The 18,330-nt window shown below is 38.7% G+C and overlaps 2 protein-coding genes across 2 annotated transcripts; one reads left to right on the plus strand and one right to left on the minus strand.

The window, feature by feature from the left end:
• Positions 1–5,759: 5,759 nt before the first annotated feature.
• LOC133724170 (14 kDa proline-rich protein DC2.15-like) lies at positions 5,760–6,529 on the plus strand. Its single transcript, XM_062150880.1, has one exon. The coding sequence runs from the start codon at positions 5,819–5,821 to the stop codon at positions 6,197–6,199; it is 381 nt and encodes a 126-aa protein (XP_062006864.1). The 5' UTR covers positions 5,760–5,818; the 3' UTR covers positions 6,200–6,529.
• Positions 6,530–7,836: 1,307 nt separating this feature from the next.
• On the minus strand, positions 7,837–8,440 carry LOC133724169 (putative lipid-binding protein At4g00165). The gene has a single exon (XM_062150879.1). It carries the CDS (start codon positions 8,345–8,347, stop codon positions 7,952–7,954), a length of 396 nt encoding a protein of 131 aa, XP_062006863.1. The 5' UTR covers positions 8,348–8,440; the 3' UTR covers positions 7,837–7,951.
• Positions 8,441–18,330: the final 9,890 nt, after the last annotated feature.

Below are 18,330 nucleotides of genomic sequence, written 5' to 3' on the forward strand. Positions count from 1 at the left end.
AGATCGAGCCCAAAAGCCCCAGTTAAACATGGAAGCCCTAGCATCCCCCAAGGCCCAAATTCCACAGAGCCCAAGTCCAGTGATGGCCACCATGGTCACCGTCGAACCATACATACAAACACAGGCCAGCACCATTCACCCCTTCACCGCCAAAAGGAGCAGAGATGCAATACTCGAACCTGGCCCCGACGTCGAGCAAGCCAGATCCACCAATGCCACCCTTGAGAGCACCCATCGAGTCAAAAGCTAAACGACTGTCAACTGAGGCAGAAGAAAGACCCAGCCAATTCGGATTCATCCAGTGTCCTCCACCACCACAGAAAAACGTTGCTATGGCCCCGCCACCGCCTTTGCCATCAACGAAAACCCCTGCTCCTCTTGTCTCTGACAAGGTGGAAGGCGAGAAGACCCGCATCACCATGGCCATGATGGCCATCATCTGAGGCTTCGATCCATCAAGGAGACAAGCCCAAACTAAACATGAAGGGCACCGTCAAATCCAATCATCGTAGCCGCAAAGGAGGGGATAAGAAAGCACAACGCTGCCATCCTTCCAAGTCCAAGGTACAAGACCACTATGTAGTCGAGAAATCTCTCTGTCGAGAGTCAATGAGTTTTCAGTGTCGCCGCCAGTAAGTACTAGCGACGACCTTAGGGTTGCACTCGAGAGAGAAAGAGAGAGCATGAATTTTTTAAACTATTTTCACTTTCAACTCGATAAGTGAAAAAATAAAAAATAAAAATTTTGTTGTTTAAATCTAAGCATGAGTGTAATGAAAAGATGGGAAAGAAAATGAAATAATTAAGAGCCATCAGATTTTGAAAGGACAAGATGTTCTTTTTCTCAAAAATTACATGGCATGATGTGGCAAATATGTGATGTATGTGTGTGACATGACATGACACCTAGGATTGTGGCCTCAAATGAGGCAGGCCACAAATTTTGGGCCTCTTTGAGGGCAACAATCATTTTCCTTCACAAATAATATTAGGGTGCAGCTATTGTCACCCTATTATTTTTTGGGTTTTTGTCCATTTACTCCATTTTTAGATATTTTTTTCCCACTTACCCCATTAAGTTTTTTTAATTTCCTCTTACCCAAAACACTCTAAGGAGGTCTTCCCTAATACCCCATTAAGATTTTTTTTTTTTTTAATTTTTTTAATTTTTTTTTAATACCATTTTACCCTCACCGGCCCCTTTGTTACTTAGAGAGAGAAAAAAAAATGAAAGAGAGAGAAACCATAGGAGACTTCGCCGGAGCCCGGTCACCGGCCACCACCCACCGAAATTTGCTGAAAATCTCACCGGAAATGTTTTTTTTGCCCCCAATAGACATCTATTGCCCCCTAATAGAGAGGCAATAGACCCCTAATAGAGAGGCAATAGAGGTCTATTGCCCCATAATAGACGTCTATTGCCCCCCAATAGACGACTATCAGCCATGTATTGCCCCCCAATAGACGTCTATTGCCCTCCAATAGGACTTTCAGTCGCCAGAATGGGAACTAATCTCCCTAAATTTAGACAAATAAAACTTTGATTGCAGAAAAAAAACAAGGAGATTACATCAATTCAAAACGTCTATTGCCCCCCAATAGACCTGTATTGCCCTTGGCATAGCACCATTTTGTAGCTTGTTACTCCAATAATTTACATTTTATATTACCAACATTTCCACTTAAAAAGCAAAAAACGAAGGAAAAAAATTAACAAAAAGAAAAAAGCAATTTTTTTTTTTTTGGCATTAACCGCTTGCAGCAATTTTAGTACAATCCCAAAAGCAAAAGGGAAAATGTATAGACTGTGTCTGGACACTTCGAGTAATGTCAAATTGATACCTGAACTTTAAAATTTATCAATGTGATACCTGGACTTATATTTTCTTGTCAACGTAGTACCTACATCAACTTTCCGTCACGGCTCCGTCTATTTGACCACGTGTGACGCACGTGAGGCCGGAAATGAGAGCTAAATGACTGATGTGCCCTCAAATTTTTTTTTTATCTCAATCATAATTTAATATGAATAAAATAATTAATTGTCAAAAAAATGAATTTGAAAGCTCGTTCATCAGCAGTTCTTCTCTCTCATTCATCATCAGTTACCCATAATTTCTTCTTCTCTCATTCATAATCAGGAGATTGAACGAGGACTTTGAAAGCTTGTTTCTTTGAAATTGAATTGGGGCTGGTGTTTGGGAAATGATGATATAGCAGCCATGGGAGGTTCTTCAGAGGCCATCTTTCAATTTGAATCAAGTAATTAAGGTGTTCTTTTCTTGGTTCCATGGTTCTTGAACCCAGACAGAAAAGAAAACTCAACCACCAACAGAAAACCAAACTTCTTGGATTCCAAAATTGGAAGATGGGCTCTCTCTCTATGGTCTATACTTATTTACTCTCTACTTTGTTGAACACCTTCACCAACCAAAAACCAAACTTCCTCAACCGATTTTGGTAGTGATATCCATAACCAAACTTTGTCATACATTTTGTGTCTTCAATCCAACAACTCAAAACCCAAATCAAAAGTGATAATCTTTTCTGTTATCAGAATATGGGGTACCTTTCTTGCAAGCTGAATCTGCCGTCTCTGTCTCCAATTCCCAGACCGCATCATCCCATGAAAAACCCATCAAGATCCAACACTTGGATTATAGTGATCTCGTGGCTGCCACCAATGGCTTCTCTGATCAGAAGCTCTTAGGCAAAGGAAGCCATGGCTATGTCTACGTACAAAGCTGTGCTTCGGGGCCGTCTTGTTACCGTCAATAGACCCTCCAGATCTCATAGCCGAATTCCCAAACCCACTTCGATTTATGGGCTTGAAGCCACCAACGAGATCGAGATCTTGTCAAAGATTCAGAGCCCAAGATTGAGCAATCTTTTGTCGAGTTTAAGAAGTTGAACAAGAATGGGTTTAGGAACATGAACGATTGCTGGGATTTCTTTTGCTTTTTTTGCTGGGTTTAAGAAGATGAAGATGAAGAATTGTTAGGTTCAGACTAATTGGATTCAGATTTTTTTTTTTTTTTAGTATGTATTGGATTGGGATCTTGGTTATTAGAACAAAGTAAAAAAAATTTATTCATCTTTTATTTTTAATAGAATAAATTATTTAGTTTTTATTTTCAATTTTGAATTTATTCATTTAAGATTTGATGGAGTGAAAAAGTCTTTTTTGCCCTCATTTTCAGCCTCACGTGTGTCACACATGGTTAAAATTGACTGTGTCGTGACGGAAAGTTGACGTATGTACTACGTTGACAAGAAAATATAAGTCCAGGTATCACATTGATAAGTTTTAAAGTTCAGGTATTATTTTGACAGTACTCGAAGTGTTCAGACAGTCTGTGCATTTTTCCCAAAGCAAAATAGTTTGTGTAGAACTTTTGATTATGAATTGTTGAACAGAAAGGTGCAACGATAAATTGATAAACTGCATACCATCCCAAAAGAAAAATGCCAAAAATATTTCTAATAATAATAAGTCAAATATGACTTGAACCAACATATTACATGGAGTTTTATAACCCACGAGCTTGATTCTTCTAGCAACCGTATAGCAATTCGAGCAGTGAACTTTGTTATGAATTAATCAATCGAACATTAAACGACGCCTGCATAATTGAAGCAACGCAACGAGCCACTAAACCATTTCGAAAACGAAGCAAGCCAAAAAAAAAAAAAAAACCAAACGGAGACAGATTCACCTCATCCTTCCCCTACCTAGCATGCAGCTTTGCAGCCATCATCGGCTTTAGCGAAGCCACCCACGACGACGAAGAAGACGATGGAGCCGAGGGAGGAGAGAGAAGATGATGACGGTGGTACTGCTCCCCAATCTGATCCGAGAGAGAGAGAGAGAGAGAGAGAGAGAGAGAGAGAGAGAGAGAGAGAGAGAGAGAGAGAGAGAGAGAGAGAGAGAGAGAGAGAGAGAGAGAGAGAGAGAGAGAGAGAAGTGAAGGATCTGCTCTCCAATCTGACTGGAAACGACTGCGGCGACGGCGACGAGGTTCATCATCCGACACAGAGGATCTGGGCCGTCAGCATGAGAGAGGGGGAGAAAAAGAGAGAGTTTCTCGTGATCGGTGGGAGAGAGGAGAAAGGGGCAATGGCATGGATGTAGTTTTTTAATTAGGCTGATGGTAAAAATGTTAATTTAGTTTAAAATGAGTTAGTGGGAATAAAAATTTGTTGCTGGGGTAAGTGAGATAATTTTGCCTCATTTTGGTGCTTTGGGTCAAAGACCCTTTTTTTTTTTTGTTCACCCAATAAAAACATTTGAATTATTGAAATACTATATCACCCAAGTGCAAATATTACTAATTTTCTAAAATCCAAATCTGTAAGGAAAACTAAATACATAACCAATTAGTTAAATACAAAGACTACTACAATTCTCAATGGATAACATTAATATTCATCTTCTCCACCCAAATTTAAAATTATTACTTATTTTTTTGTCTTTTTGTTCCATCCTCATCGTTAATTTGTTATTCAGTTCACAAGATTATTAGTGTTATTTTCATCAAAATCTTAGCGCGCAATACCCTTTGTGAACACCGAAAGTAAAGATTAAAAAAAAAAAATCATTCTCTTCTTCATTGCTCATAGTTGTTAAGTTACTAATCTTTTAACATGGATTGAAATAGATGAACATTGAAACTGAAAGAGAAAATAAAAAAATGGAAGTAAATCATATTATGATTTTGTTATGAAAATATAACATATTTGAGTTTTTTTATTGGTTTAAATAAGAGATTTTCATTAAAAAGTTTATTTTTTAATTGGATATGTCATATAATGATAATTCTAGAAAAAGAAACTGGTTGGATAATCAATTGACCCCAAGCCTAGGTAGGAAGAAAAACACAGCCCACATGCAACCCAGTTATTGTACAGCCTCCACCATCTTCCCACATCTCCTGTCGCGCCCCACCACCTGCGACGGCTTGCCACAGCTTGAAATCATCCTGAATAACTTGGAAAGTTCTCCTTCTGCAATTGAAGCTCCAACTTGCAAGCATCAAACTTTATTAATTCTCTCTGACATAGGTTGGTTAATTTGATTATAATATCTGATGTGTGCCCATTTTCTGTTCATTATAAATTCATACGGTTAGTGATGATTCAGAAAATTCAGCCAAAAAAAAAAAGAAAGTTATGAACTTATGGTCCAGGAAGGCCAATATATATCCACACAAAACCAACCGGGATTACATTACATCCTTATTTTTCCAAGGTCGATCCCCTCAAGGGAAAAGATCGAGAGTGCTTCCAGATCGATTTCACTTTTTGAGAAACGTTTCTAATGGTATAATTTCATGGAACGTACTGGCATATTGTTAGTCGGAAAATGATATTTAAGTAGCTAGCCCGGGTGGTATTTTCATAATTTTATAACAGTACTAATCCTTGTTTGTGTTAATAAAAGGGGAATCTTGGAAACATCTTGGCCAAGAAATTAAAGGACAGGATTAAGAGATATAGGCCTCATGTGATTGATAATTTAGACTACCCACCGTTGTCTTTTTGTTTTGGTCGATTAGAAACCCTAATTTAAATACACAAAGCTCCAAAAGTGGAAAACTGGCCCTCTTTCTTCAAGTTGCACCGCCAGCAAGTCACACAGTGACCTCCAAAACACTGCACTGTTTGCTCACATGCATGCATGAGTCTCTTTGAAAGTTTCAGATTCCAAAAACGAAACAAAACCCTATAAATACCCTAACTCTGGTCACTATATCCACACCTCAAAAGTTATCGATTAGTCCACTGCCTGAAGATTTGGTTACTTCAATCCCTAGCTAAAATGGCTTCTTCTTCTAAGGCAGTGGCAACTATCGCTCTTCTCCTCTCCCTCAACCTCGTGTTTTTCACAACAGTCGGTGCAACTCATCATGTCCCTTGCCCGCCACCACCAGCAGCGCTGGCGACTTGTCCTAAGGACACCCTCAAGCTAGGGGTGTGTGCCAATCTGTTGAATGACCTTGTGCACCTTGTTGTGGGCACTCCACCCAAGACTCCCTGCTGTAGCCTCATTGAGGGTCTTGTTGATCTTGAAGCTGCTGTGTGCCTCTGCACTGCTATTAAGGCCAACATTCTGGGGATCAATCTGAACGTGCCAGTATCTTTGAGCTTGCTTTTGAATTACTGTGGGAAGGGCGTCCCATCGGGCTTCCAATGCGCCTAGATTGATAGTTGGGCTCAATTGGTTAATTTCATCTGATTGATCATTTTCAGTACTTTTCGTGTTCATTATTTGGAGTTCTCTTTACTTGTACCGATGTTGATTTTATTTGCTTCTTTTGTTTTTTTTAATGTATCACTCAAATTTGGGTTGGTTCCATAGGTTTGGTTGAATAAAAGAAGGCCATTGATCTTTGGCTCTGCAATACACTTGAGTTTCCTTTGAAATATGGATTCATGAAATGTTCCCTCCACGGAATATTCTTGTTTATTCACTTCTTAAAATAATGAAATTCGTTGCTTGTTATTATTATTATTATTATTATTATTATTATTATTATTATTTGTTTAGTCTTTTTCATTTTTATCTTACTAATTTTTCGTGGGGAATGACAAACGTATATTCGCTCGGCTTCACAGAGTCATTGCTAGGAAATTACATACACCATAACATAAGTCTCAGGAACAATACTATATGCTTATTCGGCCTAAACAGGGCACAAAGCCCCAACAAACAATCTCCATTAAAAAAAAAAGATTGAAAGCATCGACTTGCACTTACACTAACAGGAATAGACGATTGTATAACATCAAGTACACGTTTGGTAATTAAAAAAAAGTTGACTGCAAATATTAAGGCTAGGGCTGAGATCAACTAATAGATTCTAGATCACTTGTACTGCTAGTGCATAGAAGAATTTGTTCTAAAAATCACCGTTCACTTATTTTAGGTGACTACTACCTGCAGAATTTGATTGTATCTAATTCTTCATATACATGACTTCTACTCACAAAAATATTTGACTTTATTCTTCTGTTAGGAGTAAGTTTCTTTCACTTAAAATTAAGGTCAATTTGTTGTTAGTTTAGGCAACAAGTACAAGGCAGTAGAAATTTGATGACAGATATATATTTATATCATCTAGACACAAATTTACAAGAAATAATTTTTTTTTTTTTTTTTTTTTGTGAAAGTAAAGAATGAATTCATTCATAGCAAGTACATGCTAGAATGGCCCAGTACATCAGGGGGATAGGTGTCATTACACTTGAAACAATTCCGCTCATTTTGCAGGAGCCTAGCAGAATAACATAATTCTAAACTAAGAATAATAGCAAACAAAATTGAGCGCATAGGCACTGAGAATTTACAAGAAATATATTCATAAGTTTGAAATTTATAATTATTGTAGGAGAGAGGCTCTAGTGAGGATTTTAAAATGAGAACTTTCAAATCAACATTGGATGAATGGCCCCAATTTTAGTTGAAATATTAATTCTACAATACACATGTCATCCAACCATTGATTTTAAAATCCTCATCAAGTTCTCATTTTAAGGTCCTCATTCTACAACACCCATTTTTGTAGTTTAATAACTTCTTCGACCACAAAAATTCAGAAAATGATCGTATGTTCCTATGGGAAGAGAGCTAAGATTCCAAAATGGTCGTATAGCTCAGATTTCACGTCCAATATATATACTAATAGAGTAAAAGATACGAAAGAATGTAACTCGAGGCTGGAGTATAGCACAGTATATATAGTCTTGTGACTAGTTTGGTGCCCATATGTGCAGGCCACATATATATATAACTTCAATTCTATGGATAAGGTTGGGGCTCATGGTCTACCAAAACCACACAGCTAATTACAATTGGTTTATTTGATCATTTGAACCACAAATTAAGTACAAGGAGCAAATGTACATCAATCGTGCGATTCATAAGCTAGCTAGGCATAGATACCGTTCCTAATCAAGCACATACAAAGCCTTCGGGCACCTTTCCCCCACAAGCATTAACAAGCAAGCTAATAGCAACAGGCACTTTGAGCTTGACAATTCCCAGTACATTGGCCTTAATAGCAGTACACAGACAAAATGCAGCTTCAAGATCCGCCAGACCCTTTATCAGGGTGCAACATTCCTCGCTGGGTTTCGTCCCGACGACCTCAGTCACCAATCCTAACCAACTCCCACAGACCCCGAACTTGAGGGTGTCTCTGGGACACTTGGCTTGCTTCTTTGGAATAGAGGGAGGAGAGGAAGGATTTGTAGGAGGACATGGAACGTCGTGAGAGGATACCAGAGAGAAAAATATGATGTCAAGGAGAATGATAAGAGCAACTGCCGTGGAACCCCTACAAGCCATCTTTTTCTTTGTGCTGTTTTTACTTGACAAAATGCAAAATTGAAGGTAACATTTATAGAAATAGTGGAATAACGAAACTGAAAGGGTAGTGGCAATTGAGATATGATCTACTGATATTGAATTAGATATTTATTATGAAATGGGTGGTATCAGTAGCATATTTGCCGTTTTGCGGCTGACAGCGAGCAAAATCTTATCATAATAATTTGGTTCATCCCTTTTTCTTTTTTTTTTGAACAAAAGAGATAATATCATTGATTAACAAATTAAGTCAAAACGACGTATACATCAATTTCACAACTCAGACTATGTCTCAGAGATCCAAGTGAAACAAAGGACTTGACAAATACCGATCATTATGCCTAATAAACTCGTTTTTTTTTTTTTCAAAATGAGCCTACAAAAAGAACAAAACCAAGTAGAACCTAACTTTCAAAAACTAAGAATCAGGTTGTAGACCGTAGATAAACTCTAGACAGAGAGAGAAGCTCCCTTTTATCTCTAGAGTTTTCAACACTTCTTTTCACATTGAAAGTCCACCGTCAGCACGAATTTCACCACCCGCCATCTTCTTCCTCCCTTCTTCCCACCCTCACCCACAATTATCAGCCCCTTATACACCCTCTGTGGTGTTTTGTACTGATTATGTTGATATCTAGAGGGTCTAATTCCTCCTTGCTTGATTTCTTATCTTTTTCTTATCAATCTATCCCCAAAAAATTTTAGATCTGACATGATCCTCCATGATCTCTTTCACCCAACACCTCATATCATCTCTCTTCTACTTTATTAGATTACTTCCATGAAAGTTCCCATGACTGTCTTTCAAAAGTGAAAATCACTTACCTAGGTGAGTATGGGTGCTCACACATGCGTTTCTCAACCACCATTCTCTATTGTAACAATTCTTTGCTTTTAGCTTATATCGTTCTCCAGTGGCCTCGGCTCTTCACGGATGGTGCATCTCTGGTGGAGAAGAGAAAAGTGGTTCAAGGTGTACGTGGTTTTAGATTCTCCATCCCCTGTCTCAGATCTGCTTTTTGCCGTATTTTGGTTACGGAATTTCTCAGCAGCTTATGGCAGCTTGTGACGGCAAGAAGGTTTGCTTACACAAACCCACATCACCACACTCCATCCTCCAATTGCAAATCTGTGGCATCCAAAAAGTGCCATAATATTACCTTATGATGGCCAAGACAGTCGCTGAGACCACTATGAACCAGTCAGGCATTGAGATTGGCCATTGACAGTCGGAAATAGAGATCCAAGTTTTGAGCCTTGGAAATATTCAATGAGCTAGGTGAGACCGTTCTTCATGTAGTATAAGGGAATGGTTTGTTGGATTGGATTTGAACTAAAGAGGAAATGGCGCATGGACGGCCACGGTTTCATTAAGGACGTGATTCTTTCTTTTGGTATGAGGAATGAGGTGTTGCACGTTATTTCATATCTAGATGTTTTGGTTTTCAAAACGTAGATTTTGATTACAAAATGTTAACCGTGTGGATCCAAGTAGGTTATGGACCAGAGTCACATGAAACAAGGAACGTTGTGGTACGGGTACGCGGTACTTCAGTCTTTAGGGTACGCGGTACGCTAAGATATATTAGCTAATTTTAATTAAAATAAATTACATATATTAAATAAAATTATGAAAAAATAATAAATAGATAACCATACCATAAATAAAAGACTTTTATTTTACCTAAATATCCCTTATTAATATACTATGAGAAGCACTTTAGTTAAGGAGGATAAATAAGTAAATTAACAAATAACAGAAAATAAATAATAAAGAAAGCTGATTATCTTGGATCATCTCAATCTGATTATACCGTGAATCCACCCACCAAAAAAAAAAAAAAAAGATTATGCCGTGAATCCCAGAGATTCAATCCGTTAATTCTCTTCATCTCTTGAAGGAACTGCCGCCGCCGCTGCAGATCTAGAGGAAGCCAGAGGCGAGCAGTCCTTCATTCTCTCCATTGGCCCTAGCGGTTAAGGTTCCAAGAGCACCACCGAGCAAGTCACCGACAGCTGCCCCGGTCTCCATTCCATCATGGCCATCATCACAGGTATATGTTCCTCTAATCGGCACCACCCAAAAAATACAACCAGTTTTTGTTTACTCTTTTGAGCTTTTGATCATCGATCGTATATATGGTTGTTTTTTCACTAGGTGCTACGTCGAGGATCGGAGCAGAGACAGTGCTAGTGTTAGCCAAGCGCGGCGCCAAACTGGTGCTCCCTGCTCGGAGCCTTAAAGCCTCTGAGGACGCCAATGCGAGAGTTCGCTATGTTTGGCGATCCGGGTCACGAACGCCCCGCGATTGGGTTCGTACGATCCAGAACGCGGGTCGCCGACAAGTGCAGCGTTTCTGGTAACTCTGTTATGGACCCTTCTTGTGCTACCTTGCTAAGGAGCCGAAAGCAAGATCAGATTTTCTTGTCGATTCACCTCAGATCTGAAAGGAACCCCAATTTAGTTTGGGAGACATGAGAGAGAGGTATTCACGCAGATAACTGGATGATTGGATTAGTTTGAACAAAAATTAAGAGAAGAGGGGGAGAGAGATGAGAGAGGAAAGGACAGCTGATAGCGTTTGGTGTTTATTTTGTCAAGAGTGAATTTTTTTTTTCTTAGTAAGAGATTGGGTGGGAGATTAGAATTTAGCCAAAAAAAATTGTAAGCGGGATCTCAAAATTTATGGCGCATTATAATTGCACTACGTTAAAGCACATTATTTACAGCATACTCTAACAGAATGCGTAAATGTAAAGTAATAATTGCGGCACACAATAAGAGCATGCCGTTAAAGATCAACAAGAGAAAGTCATTTAAACAGGTTACCCATCCTAAAATCTCTTCCTAGAGAGAGAAACCTTAATACACCAAAGTCCGGCTTTTTTCCGCTTCAATATCTGATCTCGTCCTGCGGCGCCTCGACTGCTGCTGGCCTCCGACCTCACCGTCGTCTTGGGGTTTGCTGCCGGACGTGTATTCGATTCGATTTGGTCCAAGGATCGTCAATGGGTGGTGCGCTTCGGATAGTTTCCAGACAGCTCGGCCTTGGTTTTTTCTGGCTGCATCTCAACCGGCAGCGTGGGTGTGTTCATCAAGACCAGCAGTATTTCGGACGGCGTGTTTGGCATGTTTCTGGTGTGAGCTGTGGCGGTGTGAGGCACGGCTGTTTGGGCCGAAGCGTGTGGGAGTCGCGGAGGCGTAGATTGGCACGGCACGGGTCGAGCAGCGCTGCTGGGATTATGGCATACAGCATGTCGTCTGGAGCACTGGCTTGTCGCGTACGACATGTCGTCGAAGTTGATGGGCTAGGGCCAGACCAGCTTGATGGGCTCTGAAGTTGGACTATTCCTTTATATGCTCTTGGGGCTGCTATTTTGGGCTAGGGTTGTTGCCTTAAGCCTTTACTATGTTTTAGCTTGTCTTTTACAATAACTTCCTTGTTTTAGGAACCTAAGCACAAATGTGCACCCAGTGTCTCTTTAGCGTCTCTGGAGTAGTACCAAAGGAGGATATCCGCTATCTCTACGTATTTGATTGTACAATGAGTAGGACTATATGTACGTACCACTTGTGGGTACTACCACTAACTTCTTGTCTGTCTTTAAATGACAGCGGAAGGTTATGTAACGGCCTATTCTGGCTTGTGATGAATATATTATCCCGCCCCCGTGGCATTACTCAAAAAACAAGAGAAAGTCATTGAAGACGCGCATTCAAAGCACGCCCTGAAAGACCAATAAGGGAAAGTTTCTTATGTCGTCCATTCAAAACTGTTAACTTAATGAGCAAACCAAGATCGTTTCACAAAATGCATAAACACAACCAAATGATCAATACAATATGAACTAGAATACAACAAGAGGAGATGCATCACCTGCTTCATGCACAACAGCCATTCCTTCAAAAACAGTAGAAGCAACACAAATAATCCGAGCTCCAAAACTTCAAGCAGCCACACGCAAGAAATCTTCTACTCAACTATGTGTTTAACTCCTCTCTATGGGGCAAGACTGAATGTTTTGTCACATAGTGAATAGGGACTTCAAGCACCTATTTTTTTTTTTTTTTTTTTTTTTTTTTTTTTTTCTTTTTTACACACACACCCGACTTCAAGCACCTATATATACAAGCTAGATAGGTCTTCCCATAAAAGAATCCTTGATTCTAGCCAATGAGTTATTTCTGAAAGATGCTATAATTATCATATCAACTAATTAGATATTTATCTTTATCAAAATGGATTCCTAACCATATGAGTGACATACGAAAGCTCATTAGGTGTCTAGGTAGATAATTCATATATTTCCCATTTATTGTAATAAGTTTAATCAGTTTGTTATTTACTTAATGTAGATAATATTAGGTCCAAATAATATTTTACAAAAACAAGCCGTAAAATTTAGGAGGTAAAAGAAACTTGTAGTGGGAACAATGACACCATTGCTCCAAGTATCTGTCGCAACCGTAGCTACACCTCCTCCTATGATATATGGGTGATCGAAGAGTACTAAGTCATCGTCAACAATATCGATTGCGCAACAGCGAACCAGGAGTATTCTTGGACAAAATGCTTAACGTTTGAACTAGTAGGTGTGCGTGACATTGAAAAGATGTTGGCATTTGGCAGAGACATCCGGCCATGACACTTTTTTTTTTTTTGGTTATTGCCAAAAACAAATGTGTTCTGATGTGGTAGTACCAACAAGTTAATGCATCTTACTATTAGCTGCATCTTTATACGTCAAGCTCTTTTTTATGTGAATAATATAGTTTCAATTAATGGAGGGAATTATATGCTTGACTAGGGAGATTATTGACAGTATATTTCTACGGCACCATGTATAACCTCTCACTCCATCTCGTGTGATGTCAACAAGCTTGATGGAATCATTAGAAATGAAATTCTATGGATCTTTTACAATCCTGACCCTATCATTTATTTTATATAATTTATATTTCTTTAATGAAAAATATTAAGGTAAAGTAAAAATAGTAAATTTTATTGTGTAGAGCCAGAGCCATATGCAATCCGCAAAAGACGCTTGTATGGTTGTACAAGATGAGTAGTTCAATATTTTTAGCTTGAAGAATAATAACGTCGTAATATATAGTTTTCGGACTTCTGTAAAGAAGAACATTTACGTTGTTCCTCTGTTTCACCTCAAATTCCACCTTTTTTTTTTTTTTTTTTTTGCATAAATGAGTATTATTTCAGACGTTTTCTCTTAAGGTTATTTCTTAAAATTTTTTCCTATTCAAACGGGGATTGGCTTTAATTTTTTCTTCGCAGATCAATACGCACAGTAGATAGTTTCCTTTTCTGTTTTCCAAATATATATAATATTTATCCAGAGCAAGGCCTCGTTCTGAAATTAAAGTGCAAGGTTAGAGTTTATGGTCACTTTTCAGTCTCATATCCACATCTCGACTATTGAGTTTGTAGGTACTAATATATAGATCATCTCTGCAAAATTTCAGCCAAATTGATGGTCTTTAAGGTATCTAACTCGCTTAAACCATTGGACGAACTGAATCTGTCCAATCTAAACCGTACTAGCTTTAAGGCAGTTATCAATGTCTTAACGACTATCAATTTGGCTGAAATTTTGCCGAGATGATCTATACATTAGTACCTAAAAACTGAACAGTCGAGATGTGGATATGCGACCGAAAAGTGACCCTAAACTCTAAAAGCACACTTTAATTTCAGAGCGAGGCCTCGCTCTGGATAGAATATGTGTGTGTGTGTGTGTGTGTATATATATATATATATGTTATACATCTACATCTATTTTATATCAAATTTGTCACGCCCCGAATTTTGAATAATTAAATTCAAATCCGAAACGCGATAACTTAACAAGCACAAGAAAAACACAAAGAAAATTTTTCATTTAAATTAAGCAACAAAACAAACTGAGCTCACAATGTCAATACCGACTCGTTCTTTAGAGTCACATATTACATTACAGATAGTTTACAAATTAAACTGAATATCAATTCAACCTGTAACCACTCTCACCAACTCACTACACAGCAGAAGACTACAAGTATGAGCGCCCTTCTACACCCACGTGACGGAAAGTCCACCTCAGCTTCGATAACGATCACCCGATATTCTAACCTGCACAATAACCCCTACACCATAGAATAGTGCACCGGGAATGTAAACAACAAACCCGGTAAGCTTTTCAACCCGTATGAGTAAACTCAAATAAAGTGACTCACGTCACGCATGCTTATAATTTCTCAACTTGAGAGAAGAATTAAAGCAACAATATTTAATTCCACAACACAACCAAACATATAATCACACTAGGTAACAATTAGTAATCCCTGCATCGAAAGTTTAGTTCAGGAGATCACCAAAGTCACCCAATTCAAATTATAGTAATCCCTGCGTCGAATTTTAGTTCAGAAGATTACAATTAAATCAATCAATTAAATCAAACAATATAATTCATATCATATCATATCATATCATATCATCTCAACGACAAATCACGCTCACTTCCCCTCAACATAAAGCATTTGTCAAAACGATGACCTCACAACTCATTCACAACTCACTACAAGTCTCAAACCACAACCGCACTTACAATTGAATTAAGTAAAATCAGTAATCCCTGCATGGAAACTTAGTTCAGGAGATCACATTAAAAACAAACAATAGAAATCATATAAATCCCTGCATGGAGTTTAGTTCAGGAATTTATATTAAAACAAACAATACAAAAAGTAGTAATCCCTGCATATAACTTAGTTCAGGAGATTACATTAACACAAACAATTCAAAAGACAGTAATCCCTGCATATAACTTAGTTCAGGAGATTACATAAAATTCAACAATTAGAAGGAAAAGGAAAATAAATGAAGAAGTCAAACAACTCACACTAAAGTCAATGATCACCCATCAACTCCAAACTAAAGTCAATAGTCGATGTTCACCCATCGACTTTGACTAAAGTAGATGATCACCTATCAACTCCAAACTATAGTCGATAGTCGATGTTCACCCATCGACTTTGACTAATATAGATGATCAACCATCACCTCCAAATACTCTTTTAATACAATTACATCAATCACACACATGATGAATTGTATACCGCTACACTCATACAATTACATCAATCACACACATGATGAATTGTATACCGCTACCCTCATACAATTACATCAATCACACACATGATGAATTGTATACCGCTACACTCATACAATTACATCAATTATTGCCACTTTGGTCACCACTTTGGTACTACAATATAAACCATCGCCACTTTGGTCTCCACTTTGGTACTACTGTATAAACTATCGCCACTTTGGTATTACAATATATTTAATCACACTCTCAAACACAACTTCACCAATGTCACACCATCCAATATATAATATTCCACGTAAATATATATATACGTAGTCATTCACGCAGGAATGACCACTAATACCAACTATAGTTTTATAAATTATTCCTCTCGAAAATCATTTTATATCAAAACATTGTTTTAACCTACCCATGAACCGTTGTCGATCAAGTTCATATATTTTAAAACAAATAATTTATTTCGATAAATACGATTTTTCATGCTAACAATTAAATATACTAAATTAAAACATAACTACTTTATCAACCGAAACACCGTGAGATTTACTCACCTCCAAATCCTGCTGCGTCTTCACACAAAACCAAGACAAGCACAAAATCATCCATACTCCGCTCACACAATTCCGTCAATCACCTAATCACATCAAGGTCACACTCAATACAACACAAAGCACACAATTCACAAAACACAATTATATGACGATCCAACAGTCGGATCCTCATTCGAGACCATCCAACGTCTTCGGAACACTTCTACGATCAATAAATCAAAACTACAAGTCGATCGGACAGCCGAATCCTCACGGATAGAAAACCGATCGAACCGAAAACCCTAAAACTTGGAAAATTCATAACATGCTCGTACGATCTCCAAAAATTACAAACTATATATCGAAATGCTCGTATCGACGAGTAGATCGAAATCAGGAACAGAAACTGTCCCTGGGGTTGCCGGAAGCCGCCGGAAAACACCACCACAATGGCCGCACCGCCGCCCACCCAAAGTCAAAATTTGGCAAAACTTCCAACACCAAAGTTCTTCATCTCAACTCCAATTGAAACTTTCATAACTAGCACAAAGTCAGAATCAAAGCCATTTGGCCGGAATTTACCTGGCAAGTTTTGAAAACCGATGAACCCTAGATTCCCAATCTTCAAAATTCGATCATCACAGATCAAATCGCTGCATGCCTTCTTGGGTGTAGCTTCTACTTCCTCTAGGCTAGAAAAGCCCTCAAAGAACTCGAGCTATAGTGGCCGGAGCTGGAAGAACCAAGGCCGGCGATTTGAGGCGATTTGCAGCTCCACCGTGCAACTTCTCGGCCTTGTAGCGTCGTCTACGATGCTTCCCACGACGAATCACCACCACAGACGTGTAGAGGGGACTGAGGAGAGCAGGATTCCCTTTGGAATCGAAGCAAAAGGTGGCCGGAGGAGGAAGAAATCGGCTGGCGAAGGTGAGAAGGCGAAACTGAGCTCGGGACCGAAGAGAGAGAAAAAGTTTTCCTTTTCGGAAATTCTGATTTTCTGATTAATTTTCGGAAAAATCCCATATATACCAAAATGGAAACTTTTTCCAACAGCCTTAACTTCTTCATACGAACTCCGATTTTCGCGTTCCACATGTCCACGAACTCGTATCGACGCGCTCTACAACTTTCGTGAAGGAAATTCTCACAGAATCTAAACGTATAAAAAGTCAAACTTCGAAACCCCCTAAAACGTGCACTTCGAATAATTATTCGTCCGAAAATAATTCCACTCCACCTTCGAACCACGAAATCGTACAAACGAACACTTTATTAATCCTAGGAAACATTTTGGAATTAATAACAAATTTTCGAGGTCTTACAAAATTCAATCAAAACTACATCTAATTGAACTAAAGTTACATATTCATTTTACACTACTTACATTTAGCAATAAATTTGCTGTTGTACTAGTAAAAAGTCATAATCTTGTAAGTATGTTACGTCCTGTATCTCAATTTACCGGTTTATTAGTCATTTGGACGGTAAACGACAATTACTTTCACTTTTTACTTTGTTTTGGATACTTTTAGTGAACCAAAAAGTTGACTTTTTGTTCGGATCAGTTTTTCTCAAACTTTCTTCATGAAAGTTGTAGAGGACGTTAAACCGAATCAACGGGCATGTGGTACGCTTAAATCGGAGTTCGTATGCGAAACTTATAATCGAAACATTAAAGTTACTATTCATGATAAGTTCGTATATATAGAGAAAGTTACTGTGGTGGGTTTCCATTTCCAGAAACCCACCGCGGTAACTCTCTCTCTCTCTCTCTCTCTCTCTCTTCAGCCCTTTTCACATTTTCCATCGATTCCTTGCCATCTGGCCACCAAACGGCGAGCCACCGGTCTTGTTAGAACCGCCTTCTCCTTCTCCACAAATTTATAGTAGTGGGTCACGGCAATTTGGCCGGAGAAGAGCGAATCGAAGCTTGGAAGTGCACTGTAGCAGTTAGGGGTTTTCCTCCGATTTCTTCTGACTCCGACCATCTCCAGTGACAAAACCAGTCCTATTTGGAGTGCCTTGAGCCATACTACCATTTTCCTCAAGTTTCTTGCTTCAATTTGCAGTGTGTAGGAAGAATCGAAGAATTCCCGATTCTAGGGTTTGGAGTTTCGGGTTCTTTCCTTTCTAACTAAATTCTGACAATTCAAGGTATTTTTAGGCTTTGTTGCAGTTGAGAAAGTTGTTTGGATTGTTGAAATGATCTTGCTATTGGAATTTGGTGGCCTAATTCGGAGTTGGCCGGCGGGCCCACGCGCCGCGACTGTTGGTGGCCCGTGGAGGTGTGTAGAGCAGATTCTGTTTTGCTATCTTAGC

The sequence above is a fragment of the Rosa rugosa genome, unplaced genomic scaffold (assembly GCF_958449725.1).
Source record: "Rosa rugosa unplaced genomic scaffold, drRosRugo1.1 SCAFFOLD_189, whole genome shotgun sequence".
Classification (NCBI taxonomy): domain Eukaryota; kingdom Viridiplantae; phylum Streptophyta; class Magnoliopsida; order Rosales; family Rosaceae; genus Rosa; species Rosa rugosa.

Coding starts and splice junctions, on each gene's coding strand:
- LOC133724170 (XM_062150880.1), top strand. CDS start 5,819: ATGGCTTCTTCTTCTAAGGCAGTGGCAACTATCGCTCTTCTCCTCTCC.
- LOC133724169 (XM_062150879.1), bottom strand. CDS start 8,347: ATGGCTTGTAGGGGTTCCACGGCAGTTGCTCTTATCATTCTCCTTGAC.